Genomic DNA, 20,093 nt, shown 5'->3' with positions numbered 1-20,093 from the left:
ATCCATTTTCTTGTCCTCATTAGAGTGACGCAGTGCACATATAGACAAATGATCTCCTACTAACCGAACAAGCATGTGTTTAGAATGTGGGAAGAAGCCAGAGTACCCGGAGAAAACCAATACAAGCACTGTGAAGCAGACGTACTAAACACTATTTTGAGGTGGTCCTCGGTTTACAACCTTCCGTGTTACTGTGTTACGTGGTTACGTACGTGCTCTCATAAATTAATAAAAAAATGCAAGTTTGGGCCATAAACAAGAACTAGTTGCAGCGTGAAAGAATACACTATGTGCTCAACAGTGGCTGTGCTTGTCTCAATCGCTTGTCTATGGCGACCGTCGTTAAGGATAAAGATGGTATTGTAACATCTACCTGGACGTAAGGATGCGGAGGACGTGGCCGATCAACAATGTCTTTATTGCAAAAACAAAACAGCCTACTGTTGGCCAAACCACGCCAAAACAACATCAGCAAACTCAACTGGAGTCACAGGCGTCCTCCTCCCGCACCTCTACACACACACACACACACACACACACCGTCAGGACTTGTAAATCTTAAATAATTTCAATGAAATGATTCCACACAATCAAGAGAATTCCAATCAGTGTTCATATGCCCATCCATCGTGTAAATTATTCATAACATTTATGTGGAGAGAGGAGGCACCGACAAACAAAGAAAACCCGCCAGCTTGTTTTTTTGGGCTCAATCCATCGATCTTATTTTGGAGAAGCTGCCAGCGGCAAAAACCGACTGCAGTTTTTTAATTGATCTAGACGGAGATGATGTGGTCCATATTAAACCGTCAGAAGCTGGATCAACCGTCAAAAGATTCCCACATTCCAATTCCCCGAATGACATGCACGTTTATTGCTCGCACAAGATCTCAATTCAGCATTTGTGTCGCCTCTCAATCGGCAGACTGTGCCTCGACTGTTCTCCCTAATAAACCCCCCATCTTGTCTCGCTCCCCAGATGTTGTTCTTAATTCAGTTCGGATGCAGTCTGCCCACAAAAACCAGGGCAGGGGCTTTTTAAGTAAACACACATAAATAAGTCAGCAGGCTTTAGGGCTGACGTCAGGAGGCATCTTGTTGTTGATAATCCAACACTGGTGGAGTTCTTCTGTTAATTGCTCAGGGAAGGCAGCACAGTGTGCATTGGCATCTAATGAACTGATGTAATGCGGACCTTATTAACTAAGACGCTGAGCGGGAACTGTCGAGATCACTGAGTGTGTGTGTGTGTGTGTGTATAAGGAAAAGTTACAAAGCTTATTTATGCGAGATATCTTTTTACATGCAGTACTACTTTTGATCTAAAGAGTTCACTCTTTCACTTTTTGACATCTCGGCCTCCACACAGCCTTTTCAATTACAGAGAAGCTATTGATTCATTGACCCAATTAGCATATATCAATCTGCCGCCATCATACAAGTCCTTATTGCTGTAAAGCGTCGCCAGTGGAAGTTCCGCAGTCATCACGATTGCTTTTGTGAGTGAAGCATAAAATGCAGCAGCCTTGAAAGCACAATAATTGTTTGGGAGTGAGAGGTTGAAAAGAAGCGAGGATCTCCGTGACATTTCTTCAAATGTCATGAAATATCCCTTTGCGGGTCTGACTGCCATGTCAGCGGCACGCCAAGTCCAAATTTATTCTGGGATTTAGGGATGGTCACAGTATATTTTTGGCACGGCTCCAATGTGTTTGAAAATGTTCAAACAAGAGAATTAAAAGCCACGCCAGAAGAATTCAACCCACGGTTCGTTTCTCTGCTGTCAATTTTTCTTTTTCAGGTCAGTGCTTCTGGGAGAGGTGAGCGAGAAGAAAGAGGGAGAGAGAGAGTGAGAGGTAAAACAAATTGAGATGGCTCAAGCTGAATCCCTGGACCTGGGCCCGTGTCAGCAGAGCAGCCTGTAAATAACCACTTTTATTAGGCCCGTAATGATCCCCAATGAATATTGACAGGCAGACTATGATGACTTTGTAGCTGAATATCAGTAATTAAGTTTCAAAGGAGCGGCTGGTGGAGGTAAGGTCATATTGATCTCCCAGTGCACAACATGCCAGAGAACAGGACGTCAATCGAGCAGCCTGAGAGCGTGCTTGTCTGCAGCCTCCGTGCTAAACAAACACACACACACACACACACACACAAACATACGCAAATCTCCTCCGCCCATGTACATGCACGCTCATGAAAACAAAGATGGAGGTCAGAGCAATCTCAGTTAATGGGAAATGCTGGCACTTCCATAACGCTGCAAAAGCTCTCATCTCGGCGGGGTCAATTCGCAGAATTGTGATAAGAAAAAGATCTAAAAGGTACTTTGGTAAATCTCACAAAACAATCTGTGCTCGCAGGGTGCGGGGTTTAGATAGAGTGCTAGATTTACTTTGGAAACGCGGCTTCGGCTCAAGTGAAAATGAAATGAACGAATTTTGGGAACACAAAATCGATACGGCATCCATGCTTAATTTGAATCCAACTAGGTGGCTTATCAAATGAGCGACAAATGCTGGGGTAATTTCTGACGCAGCAAATAGGTTGCAATTTCAACTTTGAATTTCAAACATTGATGAACAACATGCTGACTCAGTAGACACACACTGAGCTATAGAGTGAAAGGGAATGATCTGTGCTGTACGTTGACCTTGCTCAAACTGTGTTAAGCCTGTAGGGGTCTACTTGAATAATCACTTCAAATTACATTGATTTGATAAACCAGTGCTTGCTTACCGAAACTTAGCAACACAGTCCGTGAAAAATTATCATAATTATTTGTTGAAATCATATAATAAATTGCTCCCACCTTTTAACAAAGATGACCTGATAGATGATGGATGGATGAATCCAACACTGCCGTTGTCAATCCGGGGTTCAGAGTTGAGTTTAACCTAGGCCCGGGTTACGGCCGCAAGTGTAGCCCATGTTTTTATTTTTATTATTGTGCCTGTTGTGAGCTAATTCGAGCGTGCAATAGAAGCCTGTTGTTCCGGCGATCGTCTGGTGCTTGTGTGCCTCACCAAACATTACCGTAACATTACTGACACCCAGTGACAAGTGTAGAACACTACATGTCATCAACATCTTTGAATGCATCTTTTGAATGCCTTTTACACTATTTGTATTTTAGTTCACTTAGCCATTTTTATGCTTTTAATTGTTTAATTAACATGTAAAACATGTAACATTTACTTAAATATGAATATGTTTTGATGAGGGATGCGCCAATAAATCGGCCACCGATCAGTTTCGCCGATTTTCTTCCAAAAAACGCGTGATCGGAAAATGCCAATAAATACCTTTTCAACGTCGATAACAACAGCCAATCAGCTGTGACTCGCACTTTGCAGCCCGCAGCAACCCTTGCCCTAACTAACATCTTGGGCAGTGTCAAAACAAAAGCAATCATGTCTGCCGTGTGGAACCTAATTGCTAACACATGCCACAAAAACGATCTTGCGGGGGTAAAAAGCTTTAATACAGCATTTGAAGAACAACACTTGATGGAGTACGGTGAGTTTTGGAGGCTCACGGCAGCTCATGTCAAACGGCAGCTAACGCAGCCACTCACCCGTATGTGTGACAGACGGCTAAATCCCCCAGTAGCAAGGGTGCAGCCAGGAATTCTGGTTCCCATGAAAAAATTACATTGCCCCCCCACCTTAATTAATTACTAATGTTATTAAAAAAACAATTTTTTGGGCCCCCTGGCAGTCAAGGGACCTTGTAATTTCTCCTTTGTACGGCACTCCTGGCCAATAACCCTCATTATAAATAAATTGAAAAATGTATAATTAATCCATGTGATCAGTATCGGTATTGGCCGATTTCAGTCCTGGATGATCGGTATCGGAATCAGCAGCATAAAACCCTGATCGGAGCATCCCTACTTTTGACCAGTAATGGGCTGTATTCAACCACAAAACAGCATGATTTATTAATTCATATGTTTTTGAAAAACCGTGATAGAGTGAAGCCGCAAAATTTCGAAGCGCCAAGTGGCGAAGGACGACTGTATAGCTGTGGGAGCAACAAATAAAAGAGTACTCAAAGGTTCTGATTATATTGTAATGAAGAGACTGAAGAACAAATATTGCGGTCATTAGGGCACTGCTAAAACGACGCAAAATATTTTTGCACCATATTGTATGATGTATATTGTATATATTGTATAAAAACCTGCATAATTTACTTACGTCTGCCTGTGTTATTGTTCAAACAAACTGCAAGCACTGAGCTCACTGCACATGTTTAGGTTAACACTGCATGGTTCACTGCAGGGCATATTTACAATTAAGATGAATAATTAATAATATTTACCTATATTGGCATAATTTGACATTTATGGTCTTGCTTGGCTGTAAAGACCACCCGACTCCCTCTGCATTAGCATGCGTCCTGTCAAACCTCCCACTTAATCCGGATGGTCATTGGAGCTGTGGCAGTACTCCAGGCAGGGAGGGGGATTATTACACCCATAAAAGCAGGCGTTTTAATGGCCTTTCAGATCCCTACTGATGTGTTCATATGCTTCTGGTACCATAAAGCATTGCATCCATCCTCTGCCCGCCCCTTTCCGTGACCCGCTGACCCACGCTGACCTTGGCCAGTCATGCTTGTTAAAGAGCTCCCGTGTGTTTGTATCCGTGATTGACTGGGAGTTCGTGTGTGTGTTTTCATCTGGTAAGCCTGTGTACCTGTCGGTCTATGTGAGCGTGCATTTGGGCTAGAAATGCAATCCAGGTGTAATGACCCGACCCGGGGGCCACAGGAGCGCTCCACTTCAACACAAAGCATGCAGCAGCAAGTTGCACGCACAGTGGAGTGGACACAGTGATCATCTCCAGACATTTTTAAACAGCTTTTCCATGAGTGGATGTGCTACACAGATGGCAAACAAAACTCAATGTGTGTGTTAGTTTGAGACCCGCCTAGGCTCATTACCTATTCCAAACCCTGTCTGGAAGCGCTGATGTAAAAGGTAGATAAGGGGAAAGAATGAATATCATTTTCTGTCTTTTTTTTCCTTTCCCATGTACCTCCTTCCCATTTTCATCCTGATGTAATTTGAAGCGCTTGAATGATCATAGACCTAGCCATCACCAAATCTGAAAAGACACGTTTAGGCGCCCCAAGGCAGAAGACAAGAATCTATTTTCACTACACTCAACAACCCTGAGTTATAGCTTGGCCATATAACACGATGGAAGACGCATTAAAACCGAGGCACCGATGCTCATTTTGCTAAGCATCTAAAATATGCAAAGTTAAAGCCTTTTGAAGGTTGAAGTGATTGTTGTTACCCTTGTGTAACAAATGCATCCCCTGCAGTTGTTTATCTACTTACTAGGTAACACAAAGTAAGCATCTCATTTTAATTTTCACTCCCAACACCTCTACCTGCATTTTGAGTAAATTTTTTTTATTTTCCTGCACTTGTTGGCTTGCAGCAGCCTCATTGAGTGAGACGCATGCAAATGATCAGACTGTGCTATTTTGCCCTTTGTGTGGTTGCACGCTGGGGCAGAGGTCTGAGTGATGCATGCTTTATATTTAATGGCAGCCTTCAGTTCAACGGGCTAAGTGATGTAAGCCGAGATGCTGTGACTTTGGGGTTTGCAGAGGTGTTAGAGGACACAACTCCTGGACCATACCTTATTGATTTCTATGATTAAATGAGTGGCAAAAAAACTCCCACATTACATTTTCTGTATTCCATACCACCTTATCAAGAGTCTGCTTTACATTGCTAAATTTGGCATTTATCACCCTTATCAATCTGACAGCCACTTACTTATGGATGTCAGCGTGCAGATTTACATCCCCTCCTCTCATTACATTCAGCCTGCAGCATGGACACCGATCAATGGTATCCAACGCCCTTTAACAAGCCACACAACTTCCTTACCTTCTCCGATGCAAATCTGGATATTGGCTACAAATCTCCAATCAAGTGAGTGCCTATTTAATGGAGTGGGCATGTCGCTGCTTGGGGCTGAGCTGTTATACAAGGCCACGCTTCTGCTGCAGGTGGGTTAAGAGTTAGGGATGGGCTTACCAAACATAGAGAGTTATTTTTATTGTGTGGAACTGATTGGTGATAATTGCGTCTTGAAGCAATTGAGCCAAAATAGAGTGCACGACAGAGGCGCTGTATCTTCATTCAGTATCCATGCAGGCACAACTGGGCAGAATTATTTTGATAAATACAACGCTTCTAGAGATTCCACCAACCCTACACACTCATGGAAAGTGAGTTTATCCAGGCTAGCTGTTAGGCTGTCCTGTCATGCAAATGCATCACTCCCCTGAGTAAGGTCTGGAGCCCCAAAAGGAATGGCTAACAATTTTAAACGTCCTGTGTGGCTGAGAAGTGATGTTATTATGTGTGACAATATGTGCATCCAACAATACTGCAGCTCTGCTTAGCTTTTGGCTTTGATTCTGTGTAGCAGCTTGCGAGAAAAGACAATGTCGGATCTTCACCTAAGTCACCACCACCGAGGGCAGCGTGCTGAAAATCAAACGGGGACCACTTTGCTATTTTGATTTTTTTCATTTTGTACATAGGCAAAAAACCATGTACATATATTTAGACAAAGCTTTATTATTAGTTCCGTCGTCTTCTCTTTACATTTTGCATTTTTGCTCTATTTTCGCCCATTTTTTAAATTTTATATTTCTTTCTACAATAAAAAACAAGCTGCAGGCCGCAAATGGCCCGCAGGCCGGACTTTGGACACCCCTGACCTAAGTATTCCAATTAATGAGCGGAGAACCTTGGTGTGAGGGCGGTCTTATGTAACTTAACTGGATGGCTACGCCAAAATCTGAACGGCTGAGACACATTTTCTGACCTTTCTGCCAATTACTTGTTTTGCCATTTCACACTTGATGGTTGAGCAGGCACTTCTGACCCAAATGTGTGTATACATTCAATTAAAAAGCCCGTTTTCACAATATATGCCCTTTAAAGAAAGGAAAGTGATTTAGGAGCAAAGAAATTTAGGGTGCACTCACACTGGGCTATTTCAACAGTCCCCCGTTGGCCCACACTCACACTGCCCTACAGCATTCAGGCTTTGGCTCATTTACTGTAAGCGTGCTATCACATCACTATACAACGTTGTATTACCATAACTTATCATTTCTACTGTGCAAGGTGGCTATCACGTTATGTCATGTTATGTCACGTGTGTACAATCGTACTCTGGCCACCAGGGAATTACACGGTCCTCTTTTTAAATGTTGCCTGTTACAACGGCAGAATACAACAAACAGACGTGCAGTGTGCATGTGTAACAGATGGCTAAAACCTCACTACTGGACGCCTTCAGAACCGTGTTGCACAACGAGTTGACAGCTTTTAGCTCGCTGGCAAACGCTGGACCGTGGGGATGACTACTGTTACACACGTGTAAGCCTACTTTAAAATAAAATATTACTTTTCAGAAAATGCTGAGGGTTTTATTTGAAAATGTCTTTCAGCATTCTTTTGCTTGCTAATTTCTCGCCACATATTAAGCATACAGGTAAGCCAGCGTTGTTGGCAGAGGACACAAAGGAATCTGTCCATGCCGAATTAAGCTCTATTTTCTCCTGAGATGTTTCTTTTTTGGGGATATTCATGGTTCGCTTACTGCAAGAGGAAACAGACGTCTCTCTCATGTGTAGGGACCTATGAAAGCTGTTTTATTTTTTCCCAAATTCCATTTTTAGAAATTAGTTTTTCAGTTTTTTGCCTTTTACACTTACTTTACCATCACAGGATGTGTGCTTGTTACATCAGTGAAGAAAATGCGCGTTAATTAAATGCAAAAATCCTTCCATTTATTGATTCAATGTATCATTAGACAATTGGGTATTTCAGCAATGGATGGAGCTTCATTAACCTTTCTATTGGGATGTCAGCCTCTGCGCACATTGCTACAAAATCCTCAACAAACTGTAATGTCCGTGCTTGTGGCTAGGGAAGACGGAGTCGCCGATGCAGTTCCAATTGCTTTATTTACAAGTCGTAAAACACAAAACAGTGTAAACACTCATAACGCCTGAGTTGCACAAACACACAGCCCCGCTAGCATGCGCTGCTAAACTAAGCTAACTGAGCCTGCTTCCACTCATGTTTGCTGACGAGTAAGACTTTCCATGCCTTTTCGCCGACATAGCCGGTGTTTCAGATGGCCGCTTGACATGTTGTTTAGGTAGGGAGGAGGTGGTTTAGCGTGAGGAGATAAACCACGATTGAGTGGTTCGCTCAATGTCAATTTCCGTGAGATACTAAATTTAATAGTAGATTCCCTTTTTATTGGCCAATTCCGTTAGCACGATAACACGTGCTCATCCGATATTTCAAACTTGTAAAAGATTTCCATTTCCCCCACTCCAGTGTAAAAAAAAATAAATTATGAGCTCTGCGAAAGGAGCCACGACCAGGAGGCTGAAGAGCCGGATGCGGCTGCAGAGCTGCGGGTTGCCGACCCCTGCACTCGCCTAATGAACCAAACTCTTGGTGTCAAATGTGCTCAAGCATGGCTGGCCGAGTGTGAGTGTGCCTTTAGTCAATTGTCAATCCCAGATTAGAGTTAGGGTACAATCCAAGCAGAGAAAGGAAAAGCAGGAGGATGAGTGAGAGAGCATGAATGGGGTCAGAAGCAATGGCTACATATGTGTAGCTATCCATAGGGTTGGGAATCAAACCACTGGCTGCTAAAGTGCACTCCAGTGTAGAAAGCCTGAAGTTGTTGCTGAAGACAAAGCAATCAATGCTGCATATTGTGGCTCACCCAACAGAATATTCTGTTTTTTGTGGAGAATAATGACAGCGATAGAGATGGAGGAGTAGGGATAAAAATAAGACAATAAATAAAGAATCACCACATGACAGCACGGTGCTCTTTAACGATACCTAGCAAGACCTCGCACGGCATGTGGCAGTGCACACACAGAGGAAGGAAATGAGCACCAGCCAGCAATAAAAACACAGCAAGTGGGAAGATGGACTGACATATTTATAGCACTAATGATATGTAGTGACTGATCTTTGGTGGCTTTTCATCATTCTATGTCTTTCTGAAGTGCTCCGCCAGCACTTTTGGATGTCGCAGTGCACGCTGTACTTTTAGTTGTTGTTTGAGACTGTGTGAAAGTTGCAGAAGGTGGACTAAAGTTTTGGAGACAGCGTTTAAATTAATTATGTCAGTCTATTGGGATCATTCATCCATTTAACTCTCCTTCCGTCGGTCAGTCTGTCGATCGAGCCTCTAACTTTCTGTCTTTCCAGCCGTCCTTCCGACCTGTGAATCTAACCACCTATCCCTTTGTCTCTCTGTCCATCTATTCTTCTCTCCATGGGTCTGAGTTCATCTATCTATCCATCCGTCTGTCCCTCTAGCTTTCGTCCAACTGTCAGTGTATTTAACGATCAGTCTGTTTGTCTCTCTGTCCGTCTCACATTCTGTCCATTCGTCCATTGGTGTGTGTATCCATCCATCTATCCTATCCCTCCATTCCTCAACCTTTTCTTTTGCATATTTGCTCTTCCAACCAGTCCTTTTATGTTTTTATCCATTGTGCATCTGTCAGTTTGTTCATCCTGCTATCCTATCTTCCGATTGTCCTTGCATTCATCTATTCCTTCGTACATCCAACTATACTTCTGCTGCTCTATCCTTTCATCTGTCCTTCGATCCGTACATCATCCTGTCCTTTCGATATTCTATCTGTCAGTCCATCTAACCTGTTTGTCTGTCTGTTCACACATCCATTTATCCATCCTGTTAGTCCTTAAGTCCATCTATTCAGCCGTATGTATATCTATCTGATCTAGCCTTTTGACTGTCCATAAAACTGTTCCTTTGCCTAGCCTCGTATCCGTCTGTCCATCTATTCTTCTGTCCATCCATCTGACCTTACTTCTTCTGTATCCATCCATCTTTCCATGTATTCATCCATAAATTAGAGGGAAACACCAACAAGACAATATTGTGTAAATCCTCAGCATCAGTTACATTGGTCAGGAGAGAACAGCCTACTTGTGCAGACGCACGCTTACAATCACACACAAACACACACACACACACACGTGTATACACACGCTAAGAAGATTTGACAGTGTGTGCTCTCTGTGTGCATTTATTTTGGAACGACTCTGACGGAGGGAAAAAAAAAGGGATTTGCCCTGTAAAGATGACACATGAGAGCCAGGGACAGGAAGGGGCTTTAGGGGTAACGCCACAATCATACATATAATCATACACAGAGTTGACATGCAGCACAAGTGTCTAAACATGGCGTCATACATGTTTTGACAGGCGATTTACAGTCGAGGACAGGAAGCGCAATCTGGGTTAGCTCATCATGAACAGTGGGAGGGGGTGAGGGGGGCCAGCGACAGGCTGAGAAGTCAAAGGGAATTCAACTGGGTCTTAATTAAAAGGATGTCCTCCACAACTAGACCAGGCTTGGGTGGGCCCCTTGTGTGGTCTAAATGAGGACAATCAACTATTGGAAATATCTTAAGTCCTCAGTCTCCCCTTGAGAGCTGATGGTACGGTCCTGCAGTTGAAATACAATTACCCTTTGAAGGAACACTCTGAGGTTTCTGCTAATCTGGCGTATACTGTATGTCTACACTCACCATATGGGTGACTAATTGGCGGAATTCTCACACACTTTAAAACATCAAGAATATAAACAATGCGCATTTCTGCACCAGGCTCAAATCCTCACGAACAAAACTCATCTGGATCGTTACATAATGTCCTGAAATAATCATTTTTGTGTGTGATGGGAAGCACTGATATTAGAACTGATGCTCTCGCTAATACACAACACAGTGATATGAATAACAAATAGTATATTTCCTATTGAGTTAGAGTTGAGTTTATGGTGGTGCCGGAAAGAAAGGATTTTCCCTTATTTTCTGCTAAATTTCATGCTGACAGATATGGTTTTGGACTCCTGATCGCTTGACTGTTTTCCCCAGCTCTCATGCTGTCATTCACGTTCCCTGAACTTTGCCTGTATAGTACCAGTTGATGTTTCCCATCCTCCTCTGTCCTCATGGTGACATGCAGGCTGATTCCTTATTATTCTGTATATTTTTAGAGATCCTGTGTGTTTCTTTTTTAACTTTTAGTACATGCTAGTTTTTTCACAGTGCAGCTTTTATTTTGTGGTTAACCTATTTTGCACACAGTGCAATTTCTTGTTGTGAGCTAAATGTGGAGGCCAGGTTGCATGGATGTTCACAGCACCATGTGGAACATACTGGAGTTGTATGTTAAGTGAAGAGCTATCATCATCCATCACAATTAATTTCTACGGCATCACAAGAGCCCAGTTCAACCTGAATTCATACCTCCAAGCCTCAGTCATATCACTTTGAAAAAAAAAAAAAAACGACAGTAAATCCCCCCCAAAAATTGTACAGCACCTCCGGGCCAGGAAAGATGCCTGGCAGGGGGACCTCTGATTGATGTGGGCTTTGGAACTGTCCAATCATATCAAATTAATGGATTGAAATATTTTCAACTCTGTCCAAGGTTTTACAGAAGCAACTCAAAGCAGACCAAATCCTGGCAGGGAAAGGGGTTTTAAAAGAACATTCTTCGCCGATTAAGGCCGAGCATCAGCCTGCTTCATTTTACAGTTTACTCTAAAGATATTTACAATACAGGAGCTGCATCAAAAAACAATCAAGTCTTTGTATAAATAATAATTCTCAATTTGGATTTTTTGACACTCTTTGAGGGCCGCACGGTGGTCTAGTGGTTAGCATGTTGGCCGCACAGTCACAGTCAGGAGATCGGGAAGACCTGGGTTAGAATCGTCGGGCATTTCTGTGTGGAGTTTGCACGTGCGTGCGTGGGTTGTCGCCCGACGTCAGCTGGAATAGGCTCCAGCATACCCCCCCGACCCTAATGTGGAGAAGCGGTATAGAAAATGGATGGATGACACTCTTTGACACTTTTTAATTTACCATGAACTTACCGTTTTTGTAGTAAAAATATTTGAAACAGCTCTCTATGATGCAGCGCATTCTAAAAAAACAACAAACCACAATAATAATATTTAAAAAATGTCACAATATATATAAATATATAACATACAAATATGTAATTTAGGGGGATGCTAACCGAGGTTTCACTGTATTAGTATTTTTTTTAAGACAATTTTTATGTTTCTGTTTAAGTCCCGCCTTCCTGGAAGATCTGACTGTACTTTATAGTCATCGGTTGGCATGCCAGTCACTGTTGATTCATTACTGGATGGCATATGTCAGGACTACTGATTGGCCAATGACAACTAACGATTACTAATTACATTTAAATAACAGTAAATCGTGTTATACTGAATTATATATTATATATTTAGGAATAAAAACAATAAAAAGTTAGCTTTTGGAATTGTGGGTGTATTTAAAATGGAAAATAAATACCTTTCAGAAGACACACAAGCCATGTTAAGTACTTTCTGTGTGCGTCTACAAAGTGATGTTCTGCATATTCTCAGACAAGATGGCTGCCAGGCAGAGGAGACAGCTGTTTAGTCCGACCTCAGTGCTTCGCTCAGGGGCAGAAACAGCCGACATCAGTCCATCTGCACTTGTCTGTCATTAGCAGCTCATGCATTGAACTGAGCTTGTGGCCACTCCGGCCTATCAGCCATACGCTTGGATGTCATAGTCTACCTGATTGAGCAGCAGATGGCATAGACGCTTTATTTTCCATACTGCATCCCCCCTCAAGATGAGATCAATACTTCTCTGGTAACATGGATTGTCAAATTAAATTTTGGTTGTTTGAAATGATGGCTAGCTGTGCAAAAATTACCTTGTACATTGTGATGGGGAGAGGTGATATCGGGTATGGTGGTGGGGGAGGGGTTGAGTCACCTCAGGCGCAAGCAAGCGTCTGGGTCCAAGCTGAAGAAATCAATACCAGAGAGGGCAACAGTTGCCTCTCTGGTAAGTCATGAGGCCTGGTTACGATGGAGCAGTGATAGCATTTCCAGCCCCTTTTCCCAAATAAAACCCCCCAGAGGTGCAGACACATACATAAAGACAGGCATCCTTACACTCATTCCAAACAATCAGCTGAGCACGAACTGCACGGCACACACTCAAGAGGAACATTTAATCTTCTTCACATTCAATATGTCCCTGGTATTGCAAAACATCTAAAAAAATATATCTGTTGAAAAGTGCATTTCTTTTTCCTGTCCCACGCACTTATCCTTTGTGGCGCTTCCTCTCTGCTGCATCCTATTTTACGTTGCACACAAGTCCTTTTAATAGGACTCAGATTGGATTTCTCACAGCTACTTTTGACTGATAATATACTGCAGCAAGTTTGGAATTCAGTAATTATTGCTTTGACTGCTACAGAAATGTGCAGCTATTCATCATGTGCATAGCCCACTCTTCTACTCCTATACCGCTGTACACAAAGGGGTGAATATTAGGCAAAAAATACGCTCCTACTGTGTTGGCAGTGCTAATATTTTCCTGACAAATGACCACATGGTGACGCTGTTATTAAATTGTTATTAAATTGAAACCCATGAGTCATCGTTGAGAACATTGGGGGACCGTTGAGCGTGATTTATAGCGGTGATTTTTTATGGCAAATGAAAGACGATGAGATGTTGTCATCATACGTCGACATCTCCGTCAATGTACAGTAAATGTGAAAATGTGGGAGGATGATGCAGGGACAAATTTGATTGGTTAGACAGTTTGACCTGCTCAGGGACGAATTTGATTGGCGAAAATGATGATGTTTGGCCAAAATGTGAGTGGAAGTTGCAGGGATTAGACAAAGTTGCGAGGTCACGCATAATTTACGAGAATTGGTCTAATTTGCGAGAAGTGACAACGCGATTGCAACATCTCAAAATCCCGGAGGGTCTGTTTAGGATGTGTAGTGGAATTATAACGCGACTTGGTAGATAAAGTTAGACTGAATGTGTGTGTTAGACTCTGTAAAATTTGAGCAAGACTGGTTGAAAAACATGGCAGTCATCAAGCAAAATGACTCTGCCGGGGAGGCGGGCGGGACTTAGCAGCTAATTGATAAGGTCATTGACTATTGGCCTGATTATTACAAAACTTTGAGGATATCTATTACATGCATGATATCATGTTTTTGATCAGGGTATCCTCATTGTTTCATATCACTCTCGTGTTTTGTGAGATGCAAATTAGGTAATTTCTGCTCCGAGGCGCCCCCTACAGTAATCTCTTGAAATTCTACTGTCTGATCAGATGTGTGCCGTGAGTTGTTTTTTTTTTTTTTTTTAATGCAAGCACTCTAACAGTATTTTTAGTACCGAGGCATGCAGTAACACCAACTTGATAGGCGCCTGAGCTAGTTATCAATATCTTAGACATTTAAGTACTCGATCTGGAATCCCCAAGGCCATGACAGGACTAAGGAATTCCTTCTTATAAGCCTTGATTTCTTTGATACTGATAGTTTGAAGTAACCTTACAGCATAGTATTTAAAAAACAGGTCTACCTTTAAGACTATAAATACCTATTTCCAAATACCATAAACTGGACTAAGAAAGTAATATATTTATATAATCTTAATAAGGGGCCTAAGACAAGCGTTGACTCACCCAGTCTTCGCAAAGTTGGTCCAGTAGGTCATTACCACAGCACTGAGCATGACATCGTTCTTCGAGAAGTTGCAGGGGAAAAGGTCAGTGGGACCGATCATTGGAATTCCAAACACATAGGGCACCTCGTCCCCATGAGCGGCATCTGACCAGGCAGGTTTCATGAGACTCTGACAGTGGTGGTAGAAGGCATAAAAGTAGGTGGGTGAGCCATAGCGAGCATGGAGATCGGCAGTCACCACAGAGGGCTCCACCCACTGGTGGTCGGTGAACAGAGCCACCAGAGTCTTGCGCCTGGTTTCAGGATTCTCTTTGTCAGCCCAGTCTGTGTACATGAACTTAATGGTCTCCCTCAGAGTGTCTTTGCCCTCCGGGTATCCATACAGGCTGTCCACAAAGTCTGACACGGAAAAGTCAAAGTCGTTTCCAGAGACACCATCCTCAGAATCCACCACGTTCTCCACAAAGCGCAGCCCTTCACCTTGGTTAACCCCTAACATGATATCATAGTTGAGGAACTCGCCCTGCTCCATAAGAATCTCAGGGTCATCTGGAATTACATCGCCATCGATTACGGGTCCAAAAGCCACGTGATACCTGGCGGGCTGTATGTCCTGCTCCACCAGTTCCCTGGAGCTCTTCTTCCTCAAGCAGTCCACCATGTCTAACGTGTCCAGGACATTACAGCCCACCTTCTCAGCCAGGAGACGCGTATACTTGACCGGTTGGTAATTCACCGCCCAGCTGGAGAGTGCTGAGCCGCTCTGAATGATGGCTCGGTGGAACAGACCTGCACAAGAACACAAGGAACAGATCATGTTAGTGTGTGTCATGGATAATTCGGTTTTGTGCAACACAACACAATGGCTGTGCATTTGGTTGCTGTCATGTTCAAGAACTGACTGACAAGAACAACACAGCCCAGGCTGACAATAAGTTTTTGCTCGCACATAGAACAATAATAGACGCCTATAATAATAGAATCATGCCTGTGACAATGAATGTGCGGATGGCCTGGTCTTGCAGACTGCTTGCAGACAGAGGAGGGAATGATCACTTTGTCATTTCCCTAGAAATCCCTATGACTCCCTCAGTAATAATCTGTATGCTTGTCAGAAGCAGATGCTACAAATATAGCTCTGCAGGTTTTTCTTACAATGAGAGGATACATGGAAACATTGTAGAAAGAAAAAACAAAACATTCATGGATTTCCAAGCAGGATCTGCAGGCACGAATACGGTTAAACTGCTGTTGAATATATCAACACTACATGTGTACCTAACTGACAACCCTGCAAATTGACTTTTCATGGTTTAATTGGATAAATGTTGAACACCGGTATATTCATTTCGTTTTCACATACCTCACATTTTAAAAACTTTTTTGTAAGAGCAGAAAATGTGGGAACATGTAGATCACTTAAGTAAGCAGCCTCCATCCATCCATCCACTTTCTTCCGCTTATCCAGGTCCGGGTCGAGAGTAGTCTCAGTAGGGAAGTCCAGACTTCCCGGTCTCCGGCCACCTCTTCCAGTTCCACCGGGAGGACACCAACCCGTTCCCAGGCCAGCCGTGAGACATAATCCCTCCAGCGTGTCCTAGGTCTGCCCCGGGGGCCTTCTCCTGGCTGGGCATGCCCGGAACACCTCACCAGGGAGGCCCAAGCCACCTCAACTCCTTCAAGTCAGGAGCCAGTAATCAGCCTAAAACTTACATTTTCTCGTAAATATTTTACAAAAGCTGAATGAAATGCTCTTACTGCAGAAGGAAAGGGCCAAGAAAAGTCCAACTACCTGGAAATGAACTGTTGTGGATGACCTGGATGACTACTAATCTACACTGTCTGTACTTCATAAAAGGGGTGTAAAACTTAAAAAAAATCTGATTTGTTGGTACAGTTCAGAGGCGTACCAGAGTTCCCATAGGAAACATATTGAGTGTGGGACAGGAAGTATAAGTACCTTATGTTAGAGTCACACAGTCTACTCTGTGAACAAATACAGCGCTGCTCCCAGTCTTCGGCTAGCGGGAATCATGGCTAGCAAAAGAGAAACAGAAGCCAGAGCTCTAAAACCCTTTTCAATTGTTAAAGTCTCCCGGTTGGCTACACTTTGCCTTCCCAGTGAAGTATGTAAACAGACAAAGGCAAGTGGATAAGACAAAAGTAGTGTGTCGCCATGGTTCAGTAGGGATCGGGAGCTATTATTGAACTTCAATTTTTTGAACTGTTACTGTTGCACTTGTCTGCATCGTTGCACTTTCCTTAAAATACATGTTATATATTATATATTAAGTTGATTTTGAATCAAAAATCGGTAAACTTGTTCACACAGAGGCTAAGCAGTTTTATGTTTTGCGTTTTGTGCCCTAACTGTACCAAAAATGAACCGACCCGTGACCTTAAAACGTGGATAGGTACCTACAAGTATCTGTGATAATGGCATATGGTTACACGGTGAATGGAATTCTTGCAAAGACTATGCGTCCTCTCATGGTTGATATTTTTATCTTTATAATGTTTTTTTGCCACTTTTTTGTCGCAGACATTGAATGACATTTATGCCGCTTAGATTCCAGAACATCATTACTTATCAGCTGAGTCTCTCTATTGCTGCTGGTGACATTTACCTTTTATAGAACTACGTATGTATCCGTTTCATTTAACCCCAATCGAAAATGTGCATTAACAAAAGAGGTTTCACCTGCCAGATCACCAGATTCTCAGGGAGTTTGTGGGTGGATTGCTATAAATAAAACTAAACTCCTACTCCTTATGTGCAGAGGCAAAGGAGATGTGCACATTGACTTGCAAAGAAAATACAACCTAGTGGCATACATTGAGAGAAAGTGCTTGTGATATGCAGTTATAAACACATTATGTTACAGACCTTCTAGGAGGCGAGTGTTGTGTGTGTGTGTGTGTGTGTTGTGGAAACCAACGCAAACAAATCTATAGTCTCATGGGTTCTCTCTCAAATGAAATTACATTTTAGTTGCAGTGCAATATGAAGGAAATCTGAGATGACTTTCTACCACAAGGCATACATCCCAAACAGGAAACATGATTTCCGCAGAAATAATTGAATTGCATCCCTTTGAAAAATGTTGCCATAGAGCAGCTTAAAGGTGACACGATGTCCGCACAGTTTGCGGTAGGCTTTCCTCGCATCATCGCCGCGTCTCAGCATCACAGCACCAGTGCCGCTTTACCGATCTCTCCGAGTCAAGAGGCCAAGCTCCAACCATGTGACCATGCTGCTTTATTGTTCACGCCATCGTTACTGACACAGTGATGGAATTCCACTGTTGTGTTGCTGGCACACGCAACAGGCGACGTATAATTACGAGTGGCAACAAAATGCCACCAGACGTTGCCGCAACTTTGTGTGGAGCCACACACGCTGGCATGTAGAGTTTGAGAGTAATATTTCAGCATCAGTGTGGGTGGCTGCTCAACTCTCTGCGTTTATGAGGTAAACAGAAGACTTAAGTGCCAGATATATCACTTTGGTAGCCTTAATCAGTAGCGGCGGGGGGCTTATTTCTTCTTGGCGAAGATGAAGTGTTTATTTACACGCCTATTTACACTTATTTGTTCCCAAGTAGTAAGTAGAATTAATTTATCTGCATGGGTGAACTGTTAAGTGTTTTTTATTTAAAGTGTGCTTACCAGCTACACTACAAACTACACTTCGTTGTGGATTCGACCAGTGATACTCCAGTGTCATGTTTGAGTGAATATTCTTCGGATTTTGCTAAACAGGAGCAAAATTGCCTGATGGATTCAAACTGAATAAAACAACAAAATGTGTAGATTGTTCCGGACTGGCAAAGTTACTTATGAATCCTTAACACAAATTGCTGCCACGATTTTTCTGGAAGAATATCAAACGTGAGTGGTTCCACTTATTAATTTAACAGCTTGGAATTCTCTCCAGTGAAAAAGATCACTTAAAAAACATGCCTGCCATCCACTAAAACAGGGATATCCAAACCTTTTCCAGCGAGTGCTGCATATGCATATGGATGGATTTTGTAAAAATTAGTTATAGGTGACACAGCGTATTATTACTACTGTTACTATTAATACACCTTTTTGTTTTTTTCCCCATTTTTGCTGTTGTTTTTTTGTTTAATTTAATTTCGAGAATGTGCTGCGGGCCAATAAAAAAATGAGCTGCCCCCCGGGCTGCAGTTTGGACATCCCTGCAATAAAACATCTTTTCAGGGGCGGGGTTAATCAGTTCACTGTCCATACAGTAACTTATTGACCATTTGTTCAATCATTAGAAAACTGATGTTACTGACATGTCTTCCAAAGCATTTTAGCCCAATCCATAGGTGGTGCCACAATTGCAATAACCACTGACCTCAAAAATTCTAAATGCTTTCACTACATGACTGATTACCAGATGTGAATGTGCCACAAATGCTAGCTAGTACATCTTCAAAATTTCCCTGGAACTGTCAAGTTTTTGTTTGTTGTTTCTGTCCCTGCACCATGCATCAAACTGGATATGAACGCCACCATGAGCATTGTGTCTGCCCTTCAAGCTGTCCTATAGGCTGTGCATCTCTGCAGGGTGACGGCCTGTGCTGCGTCTCAGCGAGTGGAAGCAGATGTCGAGGATTTCACCCACTTGAAAGCATTAAGAGTGACAGCCATAAGATGCAATTTGCTGCTTTGCTGGCTGGCGTGGGGCAGGGGGTGGATGGCGGGACGCGAGGGCTTGTCCGGCCATCCCTTCCACTTTCCTCCTCTACCCGAGCTTCCCCTCCCCTAGCTTGATTGTAGTATTGCGCTCTTCACATCTCAACTCAGATTATGCGGCGCAAACAGAGGCATCCATGCTACGCATCACCTTGAACTGTGCAATGAACATTTGTGAACAAAACCTTTGCATATGCATCTGCCTATTTTACAATATTCCTTATATAAGGGCAATTGTGTTCATTTTTCTGACTATGAGGTGCGATATTTTCAATCCAAGCATGCCTTCATGGCCCCCTCGCATTGGGCACAGGGGCTGGCCCATACTGAGCCCTGACGGCAACCCCATCAAACACCTTTGGAATAGTCTACATTTTGTGCCAGCAGGCCCTCTCTTAGGTCCCACACCAGGGACTTATGACCTCACAAATGTTCTTCTCAATAAATAAACAAAAAATCCCACAGACACTCTGCAAAATCTTGTTGAAAAATCCCCAGAAGAGTGGAAGCTGTTATATCATACACAGTGTCAAATCTGTTTGCCTTAATGTGAGAGCGCTATGAATGCAACAGCGGCTACACGGTCCTGGCAGCGTGTGCATTAAAAGCCGCAGATGGCTGACTGCTGAGGAGGGCTGAGCAGCGCTGACACTAGTAGATTTATCTTTCGCTTTGTTTGATGAAAGAGAGCAAGAGCGAGTTGGGCTTCACTATTGTTTGTCGTGAATCATATAAATCCCGCGT

The 20,093-nt window shown here is 42.9% G+C and overlaps 1 protein-coding gene across 3 annotated transcripts in view; it reads right to left on the bottom strand.

Moving 5' to 3' along the window:
• LOC129189626 (neuroligin-3-like) overlaps positions 1–20,093 on the bottom strand; it is a 192,051-nt gene that overhangs the window by 2,623 nt on the left and 169,335 nt on the right. For all 3 annotated transcript variants that reach the window (XM_054791496.1, XM_054791497.1, XM_054791498.1), the window contains one exon: positions 14,639–15,428. In XM_054791496.1, the coding sequence (XP_054647471.1) occupies positions 14,639–15,428 (790 nt within the window). The remainder of the gene's footprint in view (positions 1–14,638; positions 15,429–20,093) is intronic.

This window comes from Dunckerocampus dactyliophorus, chromosome 11 (genome assembly GCF_027744805.1).
Source record: "Dunckerocampus dactyliophorus isolate RoL2022-P2 chromosome 11, RoL_Ddac_1.1, whole genome shotgun sequence".
Taxonomy (NCBI): domain Eukaryota; kingdom Metazoa; phylum Chordata; class Actinopteri; order Syngnathiformes; family Syngnathidae; genus Dunckerocampus; species Dunckerocampus dactyliophorus.
This window is presented reverse-complemented; position numbering and strand designations above follow the sequence as displayed.